Source organism: Pelophylax lessonae (genome assembly GCF_965119305.1).
Source record: "Pelophylax lessonae genome assembly, chromosome: 3".
Classification (NCBI taxonomy): domain Eukaryota; kingdom Metazoa; phylum Chordata; class Amphibia; order Anura; family Ranidae; genus Pelophylax; species Pelophylax lessonae.
Window position 1 is genome coordinate 602,260,469 of NC_138770.1, and position 25,325 is coordinate 602,285,793.

The following is a 25,325-nucleotide window of genomic DNA, read 5'->3' on the forward strand; positions in this document are numbered from 1 at the left end:
AGCTGAAAGATACGCCCGTTTGAGATCGGCGTCAATCCTTCTATCCAAAGGATCTCTAAAAGATACCGTATCCTCCAATGGGAGAGTGACATGCTTAACTAGTCGCATCACCGCTGCGTCCACCAAAGGAGGGGACTCGAGGTGTTTTACCTCCTCCTGTTTGAATGGATACAGCTTTGCCATTTTCGTGGTCAAGGAATTTTTCTTCTCCACCTTGCTCCACTCTTCGGAAATTATATCTCCCAGTTCCCCTAAAAATGGAAAGTTCAAACGCTCTTTGCACAACTGTTTAAAGAATTTTTTCTGCTTCGGGGAGGAAACAGCCGGATCTTCCCATTCAAGGGCCTCTCTCACTGCCTTGACCAAAGGAGAGACAAGGTTGAACTCAAACCCAGTACCGGAGTCATCCGAATCAGATTCAGAATCCGAAGGAAGAATGGAAGGATGGATGGGTTGAGGAGAATCAGACGGATCCTGCAATAAAAAATCCCTTTCAGGAGAGCGGGATGGCCCTGCAGCAGTACTTGGTCTGTGTAGCTCAGCCAGAGAGTCTTTCAGGACTCTACGCACAACTTCCTCGATATGTTGGTCCGACTTTTCCCGTTCACCCGTAGCTTGGGCATAGCAGGGTTTACACAACGAGGATCCATCTGTTATTAGGGTACTACACCCCCAGCACTTCTTCCCATGTGGACGCTCTGAGTGGCCATGATGTTTGGAAGATGACTGACCACTGCGTCCCTTATCGTGGGGAGAGCTGCGTCTGGACCTAGACGAGGAGCGCCGGTGGTGCGACTTAGAATGTCTGTCTTCAGTGCGTGCATGAGGCTGCTGGTCAGACCTAGAAGAGCTGGAGACAGACACACAGGACAGGGAAAGACATCAGCTAAAGGAACCTGCAGTTTCCCTACCCCCAAAAATTGCCCAGCACATACCTTGTATGAGCGGGCTGGCCACTAGGGGGCGGAGAAGAATCCATACTCTTCAACAGACAGGGCTCTATCAGCTAGCATGTAAAAGAAAGGCAGGCTATAGGCTATAGAGTCCTAGCAGACAACATGAATAAAAAATCATTATATGCATGATAACTCACCTAAAATGACAAAGCCAGAAACTGGGGGAGGCTATAACAACCGAACCGACCGTCCCACCAGTTTCTGACACTTCTGCTGTTTAAATAGACCGCTCTGCGGTCCGTGAGCGGCACTGCGCATGCGCGAGTGACGTCACGCGTCATCCCGCGCACGCGCGCCGTCCTAACCCGCCGGCAGCTACTGCGCATGCGCAGACGACGGCGCAACCCGGAAGAGACGGCCAGGATGGCGGCCGCTGCCGATACCGGAGGGATAAGGTAAAACGGAATACTCCCGGCGACCAAACAAAAGAGAAGATAGCTACAAAACACACCTACAAAATGGGCTGAAACAAAACAATGCCTGACAGGGGAAGGAAAGTAAATAGTACACGGTCAGTAAAAACACATAATAAAGATAGAAAATGGTCCCATAACAGGGCTTACCACCCTGCCCGGAGCAGAGACGGGTCCAGAGACGCACCACCAGCTGAAACTTCGGGCAATGATGGGCCACCCACCGCAGCAGGGCTCTCTCGGCCAGACCACAGAGCTCCCCGCAAAGGGTCTCTTCTATTGCCCCCTCCATACCCTGCTAATAGCCAGGGCTTAGCGGAGGCTCCAAGACCCAATCCTGCTTCGTGTATATAGGACCGTATCTAGTAGGAACATCACATGTATGAATGAGGAGGACGAAAAAAGAACACTGATGCTGAAAGGGAGCAAAGATTTATGGGAGTGGGGTCCTATGAGGTAGGAGAGGAGGCGGGGCCTACCCGAACGTATGCTGCCATGGAGTCTGTCAGGAAACCTTTTTTTTATCTTGGTGAATTGAACTTTTACTGTTTACAAAACATTTTCTTCATTATTTCATCCACATCTCAGGTGTGTATGAGAGACCTGCAATTCGTATATAGACCATGTGTAACTGTTACATTTAAGATCCTCTTTATGTCCATAGAAAACATAGAAAGCCAGTAAAACCTAACAAAGCCACTGCTTTCACAAAAATAAAACAATCAGTTTTCCAGAGACAAATATGGCCGCCAAGTACTTCCGCCCTTATAAGGACGGATTTTTCACGGAACAGCGGAACTTGCTCTTTCTCGCTCTAATAGGTTCTGGAAAAGCAAGCTCCGCCTGATGCCTTGCAGTCTCGCCCCCGCTGCTATTGCGGGCGTAGCCTAGAACTTGGACGGCCAATGAAAATAGAGTCGAGCCCTAAAGGCGGCCAATGAGGAGAAGCGCTGTGCTCGTCACGTGAACGAAGGCTCTTGGTATGATTTCCGGGAAGTGCAAGTAGTGTGTGGCCGGAGATGGTGGGTGGCAGCCAGCTGGAGAATGCCAATCCGCTCATCTACCAGCGGAGCGGGGAGCGCCAGGTGACCGCACAGGACGAGGATGAGGAGCTACACGACAGGATCGACGACCGGGAGATATTCGATATCCTGAGATGACCGCTGGGGTGTGCGCTCAGGGGGTGTACCATTTCATAACATAGGGGGGAGGAGGGTGCTGGATTTTATGTATAAATTGTTATACACCAATCAGCTATAACATTATGACCGCAGACAGTGAATAAGATTGATTATCTTCTTACACTGACACCTGAAAGTGGGAGGGATTTATTAGCCAGGAAGTGAACATGTTGTCCCTGAAGTTGTATTGAAAGCAGAAAAAATGGGGCAAGTGTAAGGATTTGATCGATTTTGTCGAGGGCCAAATTGTAATGGCTGGACCACGGGGTCAGAGCAACTCCAAAACTGCAGCTTTGTGTGATTTTTTTTTTTCCTGGCCTGCAGTGATCAGGACTAGAGATGGGGGTTGTTTGAGCTCCCACGTGGCTGATCCCGCCAGGAGGATGACATCGCACTCCACTAATCACAGGCACTGAGACCTTTCCAGATCCATGGCTGCACAGACCGGGAAATGTCTCACTGCCTGTGATCAGCGGAGTCACTTCCTGGCGGGATCGGGCACGTGGGTACTCCTCCGAGTTCATCTCTAATCAGGACCGACCAAAAGTCACCCATGGAAGGACAACTGGTGACAGGGTCATGGGTGGCCAAGGCTCATTGATCTACATGTGGGGGGGTGAAGGCTGGTCCATGTAGTCTAATCCAATAGCAGAGCTACTGTAGATGAAATTGTTGAGCAAGGTAATGCCAGTTCTGGTAGAAAGGTGTCAGTACACACGGGGCATTGCAGTTTGCTGTGTATGGGGCTGTGTACCCGCAGACTGGTCAGGGTGCCTATGCCAGACATCTCAAGTCTCCCGCTTTCCGCCCTGAGCTCACGGACACCCGCAAGCTCAGGGCAATATCCCCGCTCTGTGTGTGAGTCAGATCATGATGATGACTCATCGATGTAGACAGAGTATGTCAGCTGTCAGCAGGCCTGCACAGAGAAATGCCGGTGTTCCGTGAGAAAACCATACCCTCGTCACTTCCGGTGCACCTACGGAGGGTATGGATTTATCACGGTAGTGTGTGTAACGTTACACTTGCGGCGGTTACATTAAAACAGCTCGGCTGCAACATGGGTCATCTCCGCTCCCATCCCTGTCTCTTCCCTGATCTCGGCTAATAAATATAAAAGCGGATCACGGAGCCGAGATCTCCGTCATTTAGATTTCATGCACCCTCCGCCGCTTTTATATTTACTAGCCGAGATCAGGGAAGAGACAGGGATAGGAGCGGAGATGACTCATATTGCAGCAGAGCTGTTTTAATGTAACCGCCGCAAGTGTAACGTTACACACACTACCGTGATAAATCCATACCATCTGAGCATGCGCACTTGTCAGGCCCTCAGCTGTTCAATGACATATCTGGGGCTGTGAGCATGAGCACTGCTACACTGCTCAGCTGTTCCTGACAGGAAGTGACGTGGGTATGGATTTCTCACGGGGTATGGTTTTCTAACATTACATCGGCATCATGCATTGTTTAGTGGGAATGCGTCCTACTCAGTATTGGGTGGGTGGGCATTAGGGATGGGCTCAGGCGTGTTCGGGATCGTAGTCCTAACCCACCTGATGCAAGGATGCCCGCTTTCTTGGGCGCAGTGTAGTATGGGGGAAGTGGCGATGTAGTAACCCTCATGTCAACTTTGATTTTAAATTAGAAAAAGAGATGCAAAGCTAAAAAAAAAAACCCCACAGGCATGTCACTAGATCCTGCAGAATATACTGTATAGATTCATTCTAGCACAACCTATACCAAAATGCACTATTGGAGGAAAAAAGCTGACTGCTAGAAATGCAATATAATAGATTAGCCTCATTATCCTTAACATGTTACATCTCATCCGTTCTATCAATGACCCCGAACACCCACTGAGCCTGGAGGAGCTGAATGTTTTGGAGGAGGTCCGAGTCAAGGTACAGGACATGTCTGTATATTCATTGCTGTGACTTTTTGTTTTATTTTTTTATATGATGGGGGCATTTAATCAGCATACAGGTAGGGATGCACCGAAATGAAATTCTTGGCCGAAGCCGAATAATAATGAAATGCTAGGCCGAATACCGAACGCGGTGTTTCGCATTTTTTCCATTTATTTTGCCAATTTTTAGGGGGCACGCTGATGGGCACATTTTATGTTAGGGGGCACGCTGATGGGCACATTTTATGTTAGGGGGCACTCTGATGGGCAAAACAAAACATTTAAATCAGCGTTGCTCTTAACATAAAATATGCCCATTAGCGTGCCCCTTAACATAAAATATGCCCATCAGAGTGCCCCTTAACATAAAATATGCTCATCAGCATGTCCCTTAGCATAAAATAAGGGGCACGCTGATGGCCACATTTTATGTCAAGGGAGCACTCTGTTTTTTTTCTTTTTTTTTTAAGGGGCACTTTATAGGGCACTCTAATGAGCATGGCAACATATGGCAAAATATGCCAGTCTGCACACTAATGCTTGTGCAGCTACCGTATTCTCCCCCAAATGTGCTTCACATACCTGAACTGCAGGCAGGTCAGAGCCAAAAGCCGCGAACAGGGGGGCGGGGCGTGCACATAGTGTCACGTCCTAGCTCGCTGGACCGAGTGTGAAGGAGCCGCAGTCAGGAGCAGGGGGCGGGACGCGCGTGTGACGTCACACCCCCTACTCGCGGCCGGACAGGACACCGGCGGCGTGTGAGCAGGGAGCCGCAGTGAGGAAGGGGACTGAAGGACTCCTAGGTAGCGGGCTAGCGGTCCGGGCGGAAGCATCGCGCGGGCCACCATTTAGTGACCGCCGCTGTAGTGATGGCGGGTCGCCGGTCGGGACATTGTTCGGCACAAATTTATTCGGCCTTTTAACTTATTCGTCCGAACACCGAAAGTGCTTTTTTTGCTATTTTCGGCCGAATAATGTTCGGTTGCCGAACATTCGGTGCATCCCTACATACAGGAGGACCCTCCTGTCTTTTTCTTGTCTGGAAGTGTATCTCAAATTAAGAAAAAAAAAATGTCATATATTGCAGATTAACCAAAAAGCAGCGCTAATAAAGAATACTGCAATAAATTAAGTAAAAATTCAAAACATGAAACATCAAGTGAAGTACAAAAGAAAAAAATGTGTATATATGTATCTCCGAGATCGTATGCTGGACAGGGAGGTATCACCCGGTAGTCACTTATGGCAAGTGGGTCAGAGACAGATCGGAGGGAGATGGAGCGGGTGAGAGACAGAGCAGTACTGAGTGGATGCTGAACGGAGCGGTATCACCCGGGTATCACTTACGGCAAGTGGGTGAGATACCGATCTGTCAGCAGATCTGCTAATGTGGAATTGCTTATATCTTTAATTTGTACATATGTGAGTGGTATATTGAATAACATTTGTAAACGGAATTATGCTATGTGACATCATTTTACCCTTACATGAGCATCACCACCTAATGGTTGGAGGAGGAGAAGACTAGTCTCAGACCCTGACATAGGATGTACAAAATATCAGCCGTTACCGATATGCGATGGCCAAAATATCGGTATCGGCAACAAAAAAACGATATCGGTCAATCCCTAATGCACACAAACACACTTACACACAATCTCACAAAAGTGAGTACACCTCTCACATTTTTGTAAATATTTTTTTTATCTTTTCATGTGACAACACTGAAGAAATGACACTTTGCTACATTGTAGAGTAGTGAGTGTACAGCTTGTATAGCTTGTATATACAGTGTACATTTTGCTGTCTCCTCAAAATAACTCCACACACAGCCATTCATGTCTAAACCGCTGGCAACAAAAGTGAGTACACCCCTAAGTGAAAATTTCCAAATTTGGCCCAATCAGCCATTTTCCCTCCCCGTTGTTGTGACTCGTTAATGTTATAAGTTCTCAGGTGTGAATGGGGAGCAGGTGTGTTAAATTTGCTGTTATCGCTCTCACTTTCTCATACTGGTCACTGGAAGTTCAACATGGCACCTCAAGGCAAAAAACTCTCTGAGGATCTTAAAAAAAGAATTGTTGCTCTTCATAAAGATGGCCTAGGCTATAAGAAGATTGCCAAGACCCTCAAACTGAGCTGCAGCACGTTGGCGACCATACAGTGGTTTAACAAAACAGGTTCCACTCAGAACAGGCCTCGCCATGGTTGACCATAGAAGTTGAGTGCACGTGCTCAGCGTCATATCCAGAGGTGGTCTTTAGGAAATAGACGTATAAGTGCAGCCAGCATTACTGCAGAAGTTGAAGAGGTGGGGGTCAGCCGGTCAGTGCTCAGACCATACTCCGCACACTGCATCAATTTGGTCTGCATGGCTGTCATCCCAGAAGGAAGCCTCTTCTGTAGATGATGCGCAAGGAAGCCCGCAAACAGTTTGCTGAAGACAAGCAGACTAAGGACATGGAATACTGGAACCATGTCCTGTGGTCTGATGAGACCAAGATAAACTTAATTGGTTCAGATGGTGTCAAGCATGTGTGGCGGCAACTAGGTGAGGAGTACAAAGACATACTGAAGCAGAGTATGAACCCCTCCATTGGGAGACTGGGCCACAGGGCAGTATTCCAACATAACGACCCCAAACACTTCCAAGGCGACCACTGCCTTGCTAAAGAAACTGAGGATAAAGGTAAAGGACTGGCCAAGCATGTCTCCAGACCTAAAACCTATTAAGCATCCTCAAATGAAAGGTGGAGGAGCGCAAGGTCTCTAATGCCCCGTACACACGTGCAGATTATCTGCAGACTTACCTTTTCTATGTAGTGCAAGGGCCTGCCGGATTGCATACAAATTGAAAGTGTTTAGGTTTGACCTCATATTATATGGTTTTGGTAAGTCTGCAGACAAACTGCATGTGTGTATGGGGCATAACATTCACCAGCTCAGTAATGTCGTCATGGAGGGGTGGAAGAGGACTCCAGTGTCAACCTGTGAAGCTCTGGTGAACTCCATGCCCAAGAGGGTTAAGGGAGTGCTGGAAAATAATGGTGGCAACACAATATTGACACTTTGGGCCCAATTTGGGCAATTTTCACTTAGTGGTGTACTCACTTTTGTTGCCAGCAGTTTAGACATTAATGGCTGTGTGTTATTTTGAGGGGACAGCAAATTTACATGGTTATACAAGCTGTACACTCACTATTTTACATTGTACCAAAGTGTCATTTCTTCAGTGTTGTCACATGAAAAGATATGATAAAATATTTACAAAAATGTGAGGGGTGTACTCACTTTTGTGAGATACTGTGTGTGTGTGTGTGAGATACTGTGTGTGTGTGTGTGTGTATTAGGGATCGACCGATACCAATATTTTGGCCATTGCATATCTGTATCGGCCGATATTTTGTACATCCTATGGCAGGGCCCGAGACTAGTCTTCTCCTCCAACCATTAGGTGGCGATGCTCATGTAAGGGTAAAATGATGTCCCAAAGCATAATTCTGTTTACAAATGTTATTGAATATGCCACTCACATATGTACAAATTAAAGATATAAGCAATTCCACATTAGCAGATCTGCATCTCTCACTACTTGCCACGACACCCGGGTGATAGCGCTCCGTCTGGCATACAATGACGATCTCGGAGGTCACATAGTCATGCTGGGCGTGACCACGCACGTGACCTCCGAGATCGTATGCCGGACGGAGCGGTATCACCCGGGTGTCGTGGCAAGTGGTGAGAGATGCAGATGTGCTAATGTGGAATTGCTTAGATCTTTAATTTGTACATATGTGAGTGGCATATTCAATAACATTTGTAAATGCTATGCGACATCATTTTACTCTTTACATGAGCAATATTTGGAATATCGGCCAGTTCCGGGGCGGCCGATACACATATATCGGCAAAAGTCAATATCGTCCCTCGATAATTAGTCGATCCCTAGTGTGTAATATAAATATATAATGTATGTGTGTGTGTGTGTGTGTGTGTGTGTGTGTATGTGTGTGTGTATATATATATATATATATATATATATATATATATATATATATTAGAGCTGCACAATTCTGGTTAAAATGAGAATCCCATTTTTTTTTTTGCTTAGAGTAAAGATTATGATTCTCTGCATCATCTTTTACATTATACAAAAAAATTGGGCAAACTTTTACTGTTTAGTGTTTTTTTTTTTTTTTTTTTTTTTAACACTTCCATGTAAAATCCATTCCATAAAATGTGGCTAGAAATCAATTTCCTTCAATGTATGTGATATGATCCACCATAATAGAGGAGATTCCACTACCTTGTGACATGGTTCAAAAGCACCTCTTACCAGATTAGATGGCCCATCGTGTTCTAAATGGTCATAATGAGCACCGCACAACATATACAAGGATGGCTCCACCATGCCAAACGGATGCTTTTGACAGTCAATGTCACCAATGGATGGTCTCCCACCGTGAAGTATGTTAAAAAATGTAATTCCCACATCCACATTATGTCGGTGTACGTTAACAGTAAAACTGATTCCTTATGGAAAAATGTATAGCAGGCTGAAAGCTTTGGCATACACTATGCTCTATCAGACCAGCAATCAGCACAGACCAATGCCGAGACGTGATGTCAGGATTGAGCCATGCCCATGTTTCGTCAGACTGACGTCTTCAGGGGGATAGGCTATTCCCCAATATAACAAGCTAACTCTCACAATATCTCTGTTTAACTACTATAGCATTTGGGAAGCATCGATTACATCACCAGTGCCATTTAGACAAATTTTGTTCCATACTGTTACACAATGGTTTTTACAAATTTCCTGTTGGTATCAAAGACAAATGTTTATGTTGTATGATGCAGACAAATGATGAGGAGAGTACCGTGTCCGTGGAATTCACTCCAACAATCCCGCACTGCAGCATGGCCACCCTTATTGGACTGTCTATTAAAGTTAAGCTTCTGCGCTCTCTGCCCGAGAGGTTTAAGGTAAGTGGAATATTGAGTTCCTGCACTCCATAATTCTAGACAATGGTTTTCATATAGCCCTCTTATGGATGGACAGTTGGTGAATGTATAGCCTATTTTCCCTCTTCTTTTTTTTTTTTTTTTATTTTATTTATTAATTATTTTTATTAGTTTTTGGATAGACTATGAACCTTGTCAGTTTATTTTTGTGTAGCCCATTAGGGAGATTTCCTGTCCTGGGCATGCAATAGGAAGTGAGTGGAAATTTCTCCAAAGCGACTAATGGAAAATGAACGCCTTATTTCTACTCTGGTGACAGCTCTTAAAATCTTGCATTTCTTATCACTTTCTGTCCTGCTGATGATGGTTACTGGACAAATGTAGAGGGTAAATCTTCCCAGGGGAACGGAACACGCAGATATAAAAAAACTTAGAGAGTTTTAATCCAAAACTAATTTATTTTATCTATACACTTAAATCTGTAAGTTCACCTCTTAAAATCTGTAAGGTGACCTTACACTGGAACCCCAACCCCCCTGCACAGTAGTCCCGCAATCCTGCTCTGGGACTGGAACGCTGCTTTACTAGTCTGGGAATTTGAAATTCTTGTGGCTTAATCTCCTTTCAATACCTCTTCTAATGGGTCAGCACCGTCACATGCACGGCGCTGTCCAATCAGAATCCATCAAGCTCGTCCTGTCAGGGCTGCAAGGAGAGAAAGCCAGGAGGACTTTAAAGCCTCGGTCGGACCAGTGAAGTGGCATTTCTGGTCCCTGACAGAGAGATTGCGGGACTACAGTACAGCGGGTCCGGGAGGGATTGAGAGGGGGTCCAGTGTAAGGTCACCTTACAGATTTCCTGTAAAGGTAAACTTACACTTTAAGACCTCTTTACAATAATTTATTGTTGCCATACAGCACAGTCACTGAAGTATAATTTTTAAAGCCTCAAAGAAAAAATGGATCCGTGCAGTAGTTATGTGAATTCTATTTCAATATGTTAAGAGCTGCTGCCTCTACTAAAACTGCTACCAAGGTGAGTCTCAATTTATTAAAAAATTGGAAAAGTGGTTATGGTGCTGCTTTATGAGACAAGTTATAGGTTGGCGCTGTGTTCGCAAAAAAAGTGTAAAGAGCCTTCATATGATAATGTGGTGTTAAACACCCTAGTTCCTAATCGAATACCAAAAAAGTGCTACGTGCTATAAATGATAATAAAAACATTGGTATGTGAGCGAGAATTAATACATTGAAAACAAAAAAACTATTTCATATAGATGTGATCAATTCATAAACATGTGCTAAAATATGTAACCACAAGTTTAGCAATATAGTAAGTTCATAAACCTGTGCAATGATAGAATATATATCCTCAAGTTTAGCAGTTTAATAAGTTTATATTAGTTGATTTGCAAATAAAGTGACAGGTGCTCATTAAAGTACTTTAACAGCTGTGTATATTCAAAAAGTCATGCATGGTGCTGGTGCTTCAACTCCTGCTTTTCATTTTTTGTTGCACTCACCAGAGAGTATTCCCCTCAAGGGGGTAGACAGCATTCACAGAACGCACTGTCTGAAACAGCAGACCCCAGATCCAGTTTTGTATATTTCTCCTTCCTCTTTTACCGTCTCTGCCCCATCATCTCATCCATATGTGGAGATCATACAAGCAGACCCTATAGCATAATACTGTGTGTGTGTGTGTGTGTGTTTTTTAAGGGATATTCTAAAATGCACTTGCATCATTTAAAATGATGAAGAAAGGGGAGAGAAAGGGTCCTTTCACACGGCCGCTCCGTGTGTCCGCAAATCATCCCATCCGTTTGCGGATGATTTGCGGACATAATGTAAGTGAATGGCACTGCGGATGTCAGCGGAATACCATCCGCTGACATCCGATTTTCCTCCTTTCAGTTCTGTTCCGTTTTTTCGAATGGAACAGAACCCTATATTTTTCATCCGTGTAAAAAACGGAAAGGAAGGAAAATCGGATGTCAGTGGTATCATCCGCTGACATCCGCAGTGCCATATACTTACATTATGTCCGCATATCGTCCGCAAACGGATGGGATGATATGGGGGCACATGGAGCGGATGACAGAAATGTCATCCGCTCCGTGGAAAAAAAAAAAAAGTCCCGCAGCGGACCTTTCACACGGAGCGGCCGTGTGAAAGAAGCCAAAGTTCTAGCTTTTTTATTTTTTCCTCACTTTACAAGAAATGTGTTTTTGTTAGTACGTTTCTTGAATAGGCACTATCTGCCTTTCTGTCCTGACAGGATTTGAGGAGAAATGTCCCCAGTAAAGCCAAAGACAGCAATAACAACCCACAATAAAAATATTGAGATATACCTTTGCGCTACCACTGTACAAAAAAAGACAATGTGATATAATAATGCACTTAAAGTGTAATGATAAACGAATTAATAAGATAATAATTAGCAAGTGCAGATGCTACAAACACCCACTGTTCCCACTAGTACTGATAAGTGTATAAAATTGGTTTTGTGCAAACTCAGTAGTGAATCAATGGCATAATAAGCAGACTAAAAAATAAAAAAAATCACGATTGAGAAGAACCCAAAATATATAAAATATTCATCATATAATCCAAAAAATTGCATATGATCAGTCCATTCATATGAGGTGCACGTGTAAAAAGTGCATATAGTTCGTATCCAGATTGATCAGCGTGCCCAGTTTTAATTTCTTCTGTAACATCAACTTCGGTGTAACAACATGGGAAAAAACAAATGGTGTGCTTCCACCCGATGTGACACCTAGGTGCTCCCAGGAATCTCACCTTGGTAATAAAATGCACTTTTGATTACACTTAGAAAACGTCCTCCATTGATGTTAGGTGGTTCCTTCAAGACTCCCTCCACTGCGCTTGTCCATATGTTAGGGTTAAACAAAGTAATCTCCCAAAGTGTAGTAATCAATTTTTATTAAAGGAATAACTCTGACATCAAAATAGTTTTAAAAACACCTCGGCACAGTATGGTTTCCGATGCTGGATGCCCTACACATTACACGTGACTTCATCCGGGATCACCTCTGGATACAAACTATATGCACTTTCTACACATGTGCACCATATTATGAACTGATTGATATGAAATTTTTGGGATTATATTCTTAATATTTTGTATATTTGTTATCAATCCCAATTTATTTTTAGTTTGCTTATTATTCTATTGATTCACTACTAAATTTGTGTAACGCCAATTTTAAATACTTAAAAACCCACAATATGCTCCAGCTGTTCCCCACTCTATTCAACGTGAAAAAGCCCAACTTGAGCTAAAACATATTCTTTTTGGATAAAGTGGGGAAGGATCAGAACCTCTGCTATGTTTTATTTATTGCCACCTGTGTGCCTATTGGGAAAATGTACCCTCATTTTCTGTTGAAACGGACCATAAATCTCTTTAGAACGTACACAAAAAAATAAATAAAAACCTTTTTAGTAGAGAGGGAATGGTAAGCGCTTCTGACAATGTTTTATGTTGCCTGGCCTTCCTGTGCCAGTGATGACAGCACCTCCCATTCCTTGTCCTAGTGTCACAGGGAGAGGAGGTGGGGTAGAATCTCCCCAATGGATCACAGAAATAAAAAGTTAGAAAAACAGACTAAGGTTAAAGTGATTTTAAAGGCTTGCTTTAAAAAAATAACAAACAAATATCATACTCACCTCCTCTATGCAGTGGTTTTGCACGGAGCAGCCCCCATTCCCCTCTTCTCGGCTCCCCCACTGGTGCTCTTGGCCCATCCCTCCTGCCGAGTGCCCCCAGAGCAAGCAGCTTGCAATGGAGGCATCCAAGCAGGCTCCTTCCCGAGCTGTGGCTCTGCGAGCCCATTCACACCCAGAGCTGTGGCTTGGCCCTACCCCCTTTCTCTTCTCATTGGCACGCTGGATGTGAATTACAGCAGCAGGAGCCAATCTCTCAGCCAATAAGGAGGGAGATTCCCCAGAGAGCTGAGGTTCTCGTGCACATCAATGGATAGAGATGGGCTCAGGTAAGTATTGGGGGGGCTGAGGGGGGACTGCTGTACACAGGATTTTTTTTTTTTTTACCTTCATGCAAATGTAGCACTGCCCCCTTAAGGACTGCCAGATTTCACACTTGCAGGTCCCCCTGAGTTACCATTAGCAACCTTGACATGCACCTTGTCTCTCACTTTCCTCTTTAGCTCATCCAATAATCAGTCCACAGGTATGTAGTTGTTTTGGATTTTATTATAAATTAGGGTTGGGAGAAGGGAATAGTGGGATACTTCGAATTAACTATTTACAATACTGGAGGACTTCTATCTCTTGGTACAGCCAGGCTGTTGATCCACCTTGCCACTGAGGTGAATTTAGATTTATGTCTCTTTCCTAAGACGACTTGCTGAACTAAGGTTATCTTCAGGACACTCTCCTCAGTATTCTTTCTTGACTGCTGACACCCGTCCACTGACTATCCTACTCTTGGGGTGGCCCCTCCTCAGGTCAGGCCCCTCGACGCGAGCCCCTGTACTCCCGATACTGTTTTTCTAGGGTCTCCAGTGTCTCCCCCTCAGTCAGCTCTCCTGGACCTCTGGGTTCAGCTCTGGCCCTCAGGACGACCCTCCTGAGGCCACATGCCACTGCTACAGAGGAAGAAGCAGCCGCCCCCTCCCTCCGGGACTCTGCTCTCCAGCCAAAGACCCTGCAGCACATGTGCTCCTGGTCTTTAAGCAGTATGCCAGAATGCACCGAGGCAACCTGCCCCTGCCAATTGCCAGGACTGTACCAAAGCCTATGCATTCATTTGTCAGGTTTCCTTCCACTGTCCAACATGCCTCCCTGTTGGATCAGTGTGAAACACTCTCTAGACACAACGAATCACATACTGAGCACAATGAGCAGACCTCACTAACAGATCCTGCTCTCCAATAATCGGAAAACAATAGACTTGCCTGCTGCTCCTCTGATAAGGCAGACAGAGCCAAAAACTATACTCACTCACTAGTACCTACCTAAGAGGGTGCTACACAAAGAATGCATGAAGGGTAAAAAACTTTGAGCCTTTAGAACCACTTTAAGCTTACATCAAAATGGTCTGTCTGCAGTTAGGCTTTAGGGAAAATAGTTGATAGCTGTAATCCTGTCGCTCGTCTCTTCTGGCCTGCCATGAGAACGGTGGCTAGCCGCTTCGGTGCTGGTCATTGCTGACATATGATCGTCTCTTGTGTTTGTGAGCAACTCACCCACACAACCCACACAGGGTATGACAATCTGTCAGCCTTGGGTCTTTGTATTTGATTGTTGGCTTGAAGAGGTTTTAAACTAGTCAAACCATGATGTGTGTGTCTAATGCGGATTCAATTCAAGCATTCTGACATGCTAGTAAAACAGACGTGTGCCTAATTTTGGAAGATGATGGCCATTAGAGCAGATTGGTTTCAGAGAGGGTAATTCTACATCGGTCCAGTCCTGTCAGAGAGCCCCATGGCCCCCGCCATGTCAAACACTGCCAAACCCTGAATTCGAAGCCTGACACTGATCCATCTACGAGGCTATTAAAAATAAATTATGTTCCTTTGTTATACATCAAAAAGCCATAAATATAATTTTATTTGACATAGTAGTAATCTCCCACCTCTTATGTGCTACTACAGATGGTCCAATTGGCCTTTGTATTAGGAATGTAGACTATATTAAAAAGCCTTGCAGAAGCTGAATAAATGAATATCTGTGACCAGTTCAGCTATCAGATTACTACAACCAGTTAGTTTGTGAATTACTACAGATACAGTATACCGCATTTGTACCTTTTTGTCAATACACTAGAGGTACCCTCTCTCAAAATATAAGTTTTTTTTTTTTTTTTATTGTTTTGCAGGTAGATGTCCATATTACCCCTGGAACGCACGCTTCCGAACACGCAGGTGAGTGCTGGTGCATATTCTGCCAGACGGAAACTTAAGTCAAATATAAAAAGATACCCTAGAGCAGTGTTTCTCAACTCCGGTCCTCAGAGCACACTAACAGGCCAGGTTTGCAAGAAAACTGAAATACATCACAGGTGATATCATTTTGTGCTCAGTGATTGCAGTATTCTAGTCTGCATCTCCCCAAGGCAATACTTAAAATCTGGCCTGTTAGTGTGCTCTGAGGACCGGAGTTGAGAAACGCTGCCCTAGAGGACTGGTCTGAGTGTATTCAAATAAAATAGTTAAAGCAGAACTATGGGAAAAACACCTTTTTTGCATAGTGAGGGAAGGTTATAATTTATTTTCTGTCATCTGTGTCCTATTGAGGAGATTTGTCCCATAGCCAAAACAGGAAGTGAGGGAATCCCTTCTAATGAGGGAATCCCATCCTCCAGCTCAGGGGTCTCCAAACTTTCTAAACAAAGGGGCAGTATACTGTCCTTCAGACTTTAGGGGGGCCAGGCTGTGGCCATTGGGAGTAGGAAAGGTCCCAGTTCTCAGAGCTCACTGGTTCTCTGCCCTCCCTACAGTCCCCACGCTGGACGCTTAGCTGTGAAAGGGGGGGAGTGGTGGGCGGGGCTCGCTGAGAAGCTGAGCCAGGGGCTGCTCCAGGGTTGTGGGCAGATCCTGAATTTATTGTCGCGATCTTGCCCCAGCCTGGACCGGCTCTGTGACGTAACAAGCTGACAACCAAAAGAGCTTTGGCTGTACTTTTCCTTTAAGTGAACCTGTTGGCTCTTTTTGGCAACGCACAGCTTTGCTGTGAGCTGATTACATGTACTGTAAAAAAAACAAAAAATTGCAGAATAGGGACAATGTGCTGTTACTTTGTGTCGAATATACACTTTTCATTATGTCTGCACTTATTGTGACTTTTCTTCTTAGTCAATAAACAGCTGGCGGACAAAGAGCGTGTGGCGGCTGCGCTAGAAAATTCACACTTGTTGGAAGTTGTGAACCAATGCCTGTCCGCAAGATCCTGACTCCATCAATGTCCGAACACTGAGGTCCGAGCGTCTGATGTTTACCATACCTTGCTGCTAATCTGCCTGTATTATAGCTCTTAGTGCTGCTATTGTCTTTTTGTTTTATAACCAACTATACATTTATAGGTAAATGTGTATAATAAAAAGTACTTTTTTATGTTGTTCTTGCCATTTTGTCTAAACTTACCAACTTTTCTTCACAAACAGGTTTGACAGAATTTTAGGTAGAATTACAAGAAAACATTTTTTTTTTTTTTTTTTTTTAGTGCTGTGATGAATTACCACGGGGATGGAAAATAAGGGGAATCTCTCTTATGGGGATTGAACCAGCAGCATTTATTTTTGTGTGTTGGTCAGTTAGAACTTTTGTTGTGTTTATTACTGCCTTGTATCACCCTGTCCCTGTGACCCCATTCCCCAAAGTTCTTATACTAGTGTCACAGGGAAAGGAAGGGAAAAACTGGATACGTAGGTCCAGGGGCTGTCAAGCATCAAATGCGTTCCAAACGTATGAAGAAATGGTATCCAAGGAAAGGATGCTTCACAACAAAATGGCAAATCCACACAAGGATTGTGCAAACAAAGGTACCCAGGTAAGTAGGGTTTCCGATACTAAGCATTTGCATGAGTACTTGTGCAAATGCTCCGATACCTAAAACCGGTACCTTTGCAGTGCGATTTGAGCCCATACAAAATGAATGCGCTCAAATCGCACTGCAAAAAATAGCATGTGATTTGAACAGGAATGCGGTGCGATTCCTGTCTGAATCACATGCTTTTTCCCACAATGCTCCTGTGTGAACCCAGGTTGTCGTGATTTCAGCCTGGGTTCACACGGGAGAGGGTGTGAGAAACCGCATGTGATTCAGACAGGAATCGCTTCACATTTCTGCTCATAACACGTGATTCTTTGCAGTGCGATTTGAGCACAATATCAGTAATTGGTATCAGCGAGTTCTTGAGAACAAGTATCAGTACTCCTACTTGCTCTTAAAACAGGTATGGGTGCAATCCTACAGGTAAGCACACCAAACAAACAGTTTTGGGCATCCCCACCCTGCATGCAGAAAAAAAAAAGAAGCTATTGCACACACTTTCCAGCTCTGATACCAGCTCACCTGCCCCAGATCATGCTGCAGACCTCCACCTAGGCAGCCAAATGCAGCACACATTCCGCTGCATAACCAGCTTATTCTAGTCTACATGGTACCTGACTGACACAACAACCTAGTGGAATATGCACTGTTATTCAACGCTGAGTAGGGTAGGCATCAAGGTTGTGACTGCTCCAGCGGTGGTGGGATGATGCAGGGAGCACAGAGGGGGTGGGGGAATTTTGGAAGGATGGGTGTTGTTGTGCCTAGAGGTTGTGGTGCCCTAGGTCACGGCACATATGGCCCATCTGACTGCCCAAGTAAATATTTGTGTGTGCTGGAGAACCATCCATAATACTGATCTTGTGTGTGTGTGTGTGTGTGTGTGTGTGTGTGTGTGTGTGTGTGTATGTATGTATGTATGTATGTATGTATATATATATATATAAATAAATATTTTTTTTAACTAATCATTTACATCTAATCGAGTGTTATATTGGATGTTTTTTTTTTTTCTCAGTAATTTACAATACGTGAATTTTTTCAAAATTTTTATGAATGAAATATCGCTTATTGTGATTGCTCTTACCAAGATTATAAAATTGCTCTGCAACTGGCTCCTTCAACAGCTGTAAGCAGAACTATACTCTCCTTTAGTCCAGCGATGCATTGTCTCAGAGCTCCCTGTTAGACGCTGACATCTCTGGATGGCTGACTTCCAGGTCTCACCCTAAATTTTGCACTCTCTGCATAGCGTACCTCTGAACTTTGCACTCAGTACAAAGGGCACCCCTAAAACTGCACTGTACATAGCACATCCCTGAACACCGCTCACAATGCACCCCTGGTATTTATTGATCCTTTAAGGTCCCCCACTACAGTTTGGCTACATACCTTTTTTTTTCTTTCTGACTTAACCACTTCAGCTTCAGAAAATTTTACCCCCTTCATGACCAGGCCAATTTTTGCTAATTGTTACTGCGCTAGTTTAACTGGTGATTGTGTTGTCATGCAATGCTGTATGCAAACAAAATTCAAATCATTTTTTTCCCACAAATAGAGCTTTCTTTTGGTGGTATTTCATCACCCCTGCGTTTTTTTTTTATATGCCATAACTGAAGAAAGAGCATACATTTAAAAAAAAAAAAAAATAATAATAATAATACTTTGTTCTAAAACCTGTCCAATCTTTTTTTTTTTTATATAAAAAAATAACATTTCTTCATACATTTAGGCCAAACTGTTCTGCTACATGGCTTTGGTAACAAAAAAAAATCCCAATAATTGTATATTGATTGGTTTGCGTGAAAGCTATAGCGTCTACAAACTATGAGATATATACTGGAATTTTTTTTTTTTTTTTTTTTGATACTAGTAATAGTGGTGTTCCGTGACATATAGAGGAACTGAGGGAGGCATGACATTAACCGACACTAATGGGAACTGGCTAACTGCCATCTCCAATGACACTAAGACAGTGATCAGTGCTTATAGTATGCACTGTCACTGTACTAATGACACTGCTTGGGAAGGGGTTGAGATCTGGGGCAAAGGGTTAAACGTGTGCCTTTTATTCCCAAACAAAAAACTGACACATCGCTGCTGGCAGAAGAGAACTTTGTTTTGCTTGCATACACCAAGCGCTCTCCTGTCACTCGCTCTGATGATCGGCAGGTTTCAGCCATAAATCATTGGCCGAGACCTTCTCATTGGTATGTGCTGGAGCCAGTGACCGCACTGTCGGGTGGGTGCAAGCCCCCTACCTGGAAATGCAGAATCATATATATATATATATATATATATATATATATAATGACTGTGTGTCTCCGGCCTACACTGTAGTAGTAAATCTACAGTGCGCAGTCAGCAAGTGGTAAAGACTTCATGCACACTGGGGTTTTTGTAAATGCTTTTCCCCTAGCAGGAGAAAAAGCAAATTAAATGTGTTTTCTTATTTATGAAAGATTTCCGGTAAGTGTACACAGATGGTGCAATAAGGCCTCATGCACTATTGAGCTCAAAAATGCCTCTGCCTGACAGGTATTTTTTTTTTTCATCCGCTACATGTCCCCCTTCTCCTTTGCAGAGATAATCCATCCACCTCACAGGTGTGTCATATCAAGATGCTGATTAGACAGCATGATTATTGAACAGGTGTGCCTTAGGCAGGCCACAATAAAAGGCCACTCTAAAATGTGCAGTTTTTTCACACAACACAATGCCACAGATGTCGCAAGTTTTGAGGGAACGAGCGAGCAATTGGCATGCTGACTGCAGGAATGTCCACCAGAGCTGTTGTCTGTGAATTGAATGTTCATTTCCTGACAGACTCCATGGCAGCATACGTTTGGGTAGTCCCGCCTCCACTCCTACCCCATAGGACCCCACTCCCATAAATCCTTGCTCCCTTTCAGCATCCGTGTTCTTTTTTTGTCCTCCTCCTGCACCTGTTTGGTGCTGAATTCCTACTATTCTGTGATGATCGCTTTTAAAGGACGCAGGGTAATGAGGGTCGGCTGCAGTTGATTCCCCAATAAGCCCTTGCTGCTGCGGGGTATGGGGTGGGCATGCTGAATAGGAGCCTAAAGATGCCTGACGAAGCAGGCCAAATGGCATCGCCAGTGAGCCCGGCTGCTGCAGGTGGCCTCGTGTGTTGCCCCATCGTTGGAATTTATCTCCCAATGGCTGACTCGGTATATCCCTGGTGTCTAGCGGTAAGCGTTGTGGATGGGTAAGTGCATTTTCCTTATTTTATTCTATGTCCTTACTTGCCTGGGGTCTAGTGCATCCCTGGTGATCTAGTGTGCGGCTCCTTGCCTCTCTGTATACTTCCTGGTGGTCCGGGAGGTTCAATGGATGCCGTGGAACGCTCTGCGTTCCATCCTCGGCGTTCTCGGTCACTCTGCGCATGCGCGCCGGCGGACCGAGAGCGAGGCTTGGTTCGCGCATGCGCAGTAGGTCGCGGCCGTGACGTCACGGCCGGCGCCAAATTTAAAGATCTGTCAGTTCCACAGCCTGTGGGACTGACTGTAGATTGCGGCGTTCCCACGACCATTCGCTCCTAATTCAAGGTATGTGGATCTGCTTTATGGGGGGCCCTTTTTATGCCAGTAATGTTACTATGCACAGTGCTAGTATATTTTGCATTGGTCTTTTCTAGTGTATCTGTCTGCCTTTCCTAATGGATACATCACCGCTCCCCTGTGACCAGCCCTCTCTTAGGTAAGTGTAGGGCTGGATTTGGGGGGGGGAGTAGGACATACGGGCGGTCTGGTACATTATTCCTTTGTATGTTCCCTTTGCAGCTCCTCCGCTAGGTCTGAACAGCCTCAAGGCACGCGGGAAGATCGCCATGCGAAAACGCAGCAGCACCGCTCTTCCTCCAGACATGGCTCCTCTTCCAAGTCCAGACACCGCAGTAAAGACCGGTCACACGTTAGGTCTTCACACCAATCCAGCGGGACAAAATGCTGGGGCTGTGGTATTCGTTTACTGGACGGAAAATCGCTATGCGACTCCTGTTATTCCCGAGCAGCGGGTGAAAGGGGAAGCTCTGACCGACAGCTTGAGTCCATGGTCAAGCGCATAGTCAAGGACTCCCTGGCTGATTTTAATAGGCGGCAGCCTCCAGTACCAGAGCCATCTGTCTCTCCTGTTAGAGAATCTTCTGGCGGACGGGTCCTTGAATCTTCTGAACCTAGCCATGCCTCTGTATTTGAATCTGAGAGTGATTCTGACCAAGATGAATCCAGCTTAGGATTTTCTTTCAGCCTGGTTCCACCGTTGGTAAAAGCAGTCAGAGAAACCTTGAACTGGGAGGATCCAGTGGTCTCCGCCCCCAAGCAGAGAAAATATTTTAAGCAGCTGAGCAAAGAGCGGCTGAATTTTCCATTCATCCCTGAATTGGGAGATATCATTACGGAAGAATGGAGCAAGGTGGAGAGAAAGAACTCTATGGTCTCAAAATTGGCTAAACTCTATCCATTCAAGGAAGAGGAAGTCAAACACCTGGAATCTCCTCCGCTCATGGATGCGGCTGTGATGAGGCTAGTAAAACATGTCACTTTGCCTCTTGAGGATACGGTTTCCTTTAAGGATCCTCTCGACAGAAGAATCGACCTGGATCTGAAGCGTGTCTATCTTTCAGTGGGAGCTGCCTGTAAACCGGCCCTAGCCTTGGCATCCCTGTCCAAAGCCATGGAAGTATGGGTGGACAATGTTGATGACTCTCTCAGAAGTTTCTCTGAAGATACAGCCCAGAATTCTCCTATCCAGGAGCTAAAGCTGGCCTCAGCCTTCCTGGGGGAGGCGTCTATTGATATTATACGCCTGTTAGCACGAGGGATGCTATCATCTGTTACAGCAAAGCGTGCACTTTGGTTACTCCCTTGGTTGGCTGATCCTGCTTCTAAGCAAGTGTGGTGCCGCATTCCCTTTGAGGGTTCTTCGCTCTTTGGGAATAAGTTAGATAGCGCCATCTCTAAGGCTACTGGTGGTAAGTCGGGCTTTCTCCCCCAGGACAGGCGTCTTCTTGGTCAAAAGAGACTACCTCCTAGAAAACAGAATACTGACCGTGCCAGGGAGGCACGTAGTTATAGGCCAGGAAGGGAGTTTGGAAGAAACTGAAAGTCCAGGCAGTCTTCCTTTCGTAAGGGCCCCAAGAGCAATACGTCTGGGGATAGAGATACGACGAAGTCCTTTTGAGATTGGGCCCGCTCAGGCCAGTCAGGTGGGAGGTCGTCTCTTTCACTTTCGGCGGGTCTGGGCGGCCTCAATCCGGGATACTTGGGTCGTCAACACGGTCTCTGCAGGTCATTCTTGGACCTTCACCAGTATTCCCGGAGACAGATTTTTTCCTACCTCCCTTCCTCGGTCAGGCGACAAAAGAGAGATTCTCTTATCTTACGTAGACTCGCTAGTCACTCAAGGAGCAGTGGTTCCAGTGCCAGAATCCGAATGAAGACTCGGAGTGTACTCTCCTCTGTTCATGGTGCGCAAGAAGAGCGGCGCCTGGAGACCAGTGATAGATCTGACGCACTTGAATCGCTTCATCAAAGGAGAAAAATTCAAGATGGAGACTCTATTCTCCATTCAGCAAGCCGTTCAACCGGGAGATTGGATGGTCTCAGTAGACCTGAAGGATGCATACTTCCACGTGCCAGTGGCAACAGAGTTTCAGCAATATCTGAGATTCGCGGTCGGCCAGCGTCATCTACAATTTGTATGTCTCCCCTTCGGGCTTTCCACGTCGCCTCGTACCTTTTCGAAGGTCTTATTAGCGGTGGTAGCCTTGATAAGACTGAGAGAGGTCCGTCTTTATCACTACCTGGATGACCTCCTTCTTCTGGCCCAAGACAAGTCTGTCATCCTGGAACATCTAGCTCTGGTCATCTCGTCTCTAGAGAGGTTCGGCTGGATCTTGAACAGAGAAAAGAGCCATCTGATTCCCACTCAGTCCCTGGTCTTTTTGGGTGCGCTGTTCAACACCAAGAACAGTACCATCCCTCTGCCAGAAGAAAAGATTCCGGTAATCAGGGACAGAGTGTCTCTGGCTTTGTCGGCATCCCGTCTCACAGCAAAGCAATGCCTAAGGGTAATTGGCACCATGGTGTCAGCAGCCCCTATGGTAAAGTGGGCTCTCTGGAAGATGAGGCCTTTTCAGAGGGGTTTTCTTCAGCAATGGAACGGAGTCAGCAATTCTCAGAGAATAGTGATAACCGCAACCATGAAGAGCTGGCTTCCTTGGTGGCTACAACTGAAGAACTTGCACAATTGTCACTCCATAGCCCCCATATCTTGGGTGATAGTGACATCAGACGCCAGCAACACCGGCTGGGGCGGTCATTGCGGAACAGAGATGGCACAAGGGAAATGGGACTTTTGGTCTCGCCAGACTGTATCCAACATCTTGGAACTACGAGCGGTCTTTCAAGTGTTACTAGCCTTCGGCCACCTCATTCGGGGCCCCTCAGTCATGCTGAGGTTAGACAACACGACTGCAGTAGCCTATGTGAGAAGACAAGGCGGAACTCGCAGTGCATCCCTGCTTTGGGAAGTAGAGCCAATAATGACCTGGGCTCAGAGAAACCTGGTCAATCTGTCGGCAGTTTACATACCAGGGGCACAGAACACACAAGTGGATTTCCTCTCGAGAACACAACTCAACAACAACGAGTGGTCTCTCCACGAGGATGTGTTCAACTGGATCCTGTCCTTGGAGTTCATCCCAGAGGTGGATCTATTTGCCTCCTTCCACAACAGGAAGTTGCAGAAGTTTTACTCGAGGAACAGAGATCCCAGAGCATTCGGGGTGGATGCCCTGACAGATTGCTGGACGTTTCACAAGGCTTATGCCTTTCCCCCAGTTCCAGTCATCTTTTAATTCTTGCGGAGAGTCAAGATGGAACCAGTCAAAGTGGTTGCAGTAATTCCGTTTTGGCCCAACAGACTGTGGTTTCACCTACCAGCTGAGCTACCGCGACCCAGTCCCTCTACCTCTCAGGGCGGATCTGCTGTCCCAGGGTTCCATCCTTCACCCATGCCCAGCCCGTCTGCACCTTCGGGTCTGGTTTTTGAGAGGGGAAGGCTGGAAGCATTAGGATGTCTGGAAGTAGCCATATCAACTCTTTTGAGTGCTAGAAGACAAAGCACGAATAAAACCTATGAAAGAATTTGGGCTAGGTTTACGTCTTTCCTGGAGTCCAAAGGAAAGTCCTGGTCATCTCCTTCCGTGCAGGATATTCTATCTTTTCTCCAGTCAGGATTGGAATTGCCTCTTTCAGTGAGCGCCCTGCGAGTCCAAGTCTCAGCCATATCTGCTTTCACAGGCATTACCTGGGCTTCACATCCTTTGATCAGGCAATTTTTCAAAGGGGCAGTAAGACTAAGGCCACAGAAAAAGCTGAGATTCCCCAAGTGGGACATGCCTTTGGTTCTTGATTTTCTGTCCTCAGTTGGATTGAATCCAGAAGAGCCTATATCAGTGAAACATCTCACCCTAAAAATAGTCTTTCTAGTGGCTATTACATCTGCAAAAAGGGTGTCTGAGATTCAAAGTCTGGGAAGTAAGGAACCCTTTCTGACTTTCTTCCCGGATAGGGTTGTCCTTATTCCAATGCTGGGAGCAAGGCCTAAAGTCACTTCGGTCTTTCATGAAAACCAAGAAATTGTTCTCCCTACTTTCAATTCATCGGCCGAACCTCCGGAAGTCCATCCTCTGGATGTGGGCAACACGCTCAGACAGTACTTGGAAGCTACAGCCTCTTTCCGGAAGACAGATTATCTCTTTGTCCTATTGTCTGGGAAGAACAAAGGCATGCGTGCCTCTTCGAGATCAATTGCCTCCTGGATAGTAGAGGCGATTCAGTGGGCTTATAGAGAGAAGGGCTTGGTTCCTCCTAAAGCGGTGACTGCACATTCGACTCGTGGTGTCGCTACTTCATGGGCAGCTTCAAGACATGTCGCTCCGGATGTGGTCTGCAGAGCAGCGTCTTGGTCATCCATTCATACATTTATGTCACATTATTGTGTTGAGCCGGCGTCTCTTTCTTCTGTTGGTTTTGGTGCTCAAGTATTATCTGTTGCAGGTGTTAATTAAAATTTGTCAGCATCTGCCCACCCAATTGTGTTTTGGCGAGTTATTTCCCAAACGTATGCTGCCATGGAGTCTGTCAGGAAAATGGAAAATTTATATCAAATACTTACCGTAATTTTCCTTTCCTGATGGACTCCATGGCAGCAGGAGTCCCCTTCCAGTTCCTGAGTAGGCTAGTTACAGAACACGGATGCTGAAAGGGAGCAAGGATTTATGGGAGTGGGGTCCTATGGGGTAGGAGTGGAGGCGGGACTACCCAAACGTATGC

The 25,325-nt window shown here is 45.4% G+C and overlaps 1 protein-coding gene across 1 annotated transcript; it reads left to right on the top strand.

Moving 5' to 3' along the window:
• The first annotated feature begins 2,356 nt into the window (after positions 1–2,356).
• CIAO2B (cytosolic iron-sulfur assembly component 2B) lies at positions 2,357–16,530 on the top strand. Its single transcript, XM_082251638.1, has 5 exons — positions 2,357–2,517; positions 4,377–4,454; positions 9,320–9,445; positions 15,293–15,338; positions 16,269–16,530. Exons 1-5 carry the CDS (start codon positions 2,389–2,391, stop codon positions 16,364–16,366), a joined length of 477 nt encoding a protein of 158 aa, XP_082107764.1. The 5' UTR covers positions 2,357–2,388; the 3' UTR covers positions 16,367–16,530.
• Positions 16,531–25,325: the final 8,795 nt, after the last annotated feature.

Excerpts from the sequence above, each read along its gene's own strand:
- CIAO2B (XM_082251638.1), top strand. The coding sequence starts at position 2,389 with ATGGTGGGTGGCAGCCAGCTGGAGAATGCCAATCCGCTCATCTACCAG. Across the intron at positions 4,455-9,319 it reads TGGAGGAGGTCCGAGTCAAG|ACAAATGATGAGGAGAGTAC; the intron begins GTACAGGACATG and ends TGTATGATGCAG. Across the intron at positions 9,446-15,292 it reads CTCTGCCCGAGAGGTTTAAG|GTAGATGTCCATATTACCCC; the intron begins GTAAGTGGAATA and ends ATTGTTTTGCAG.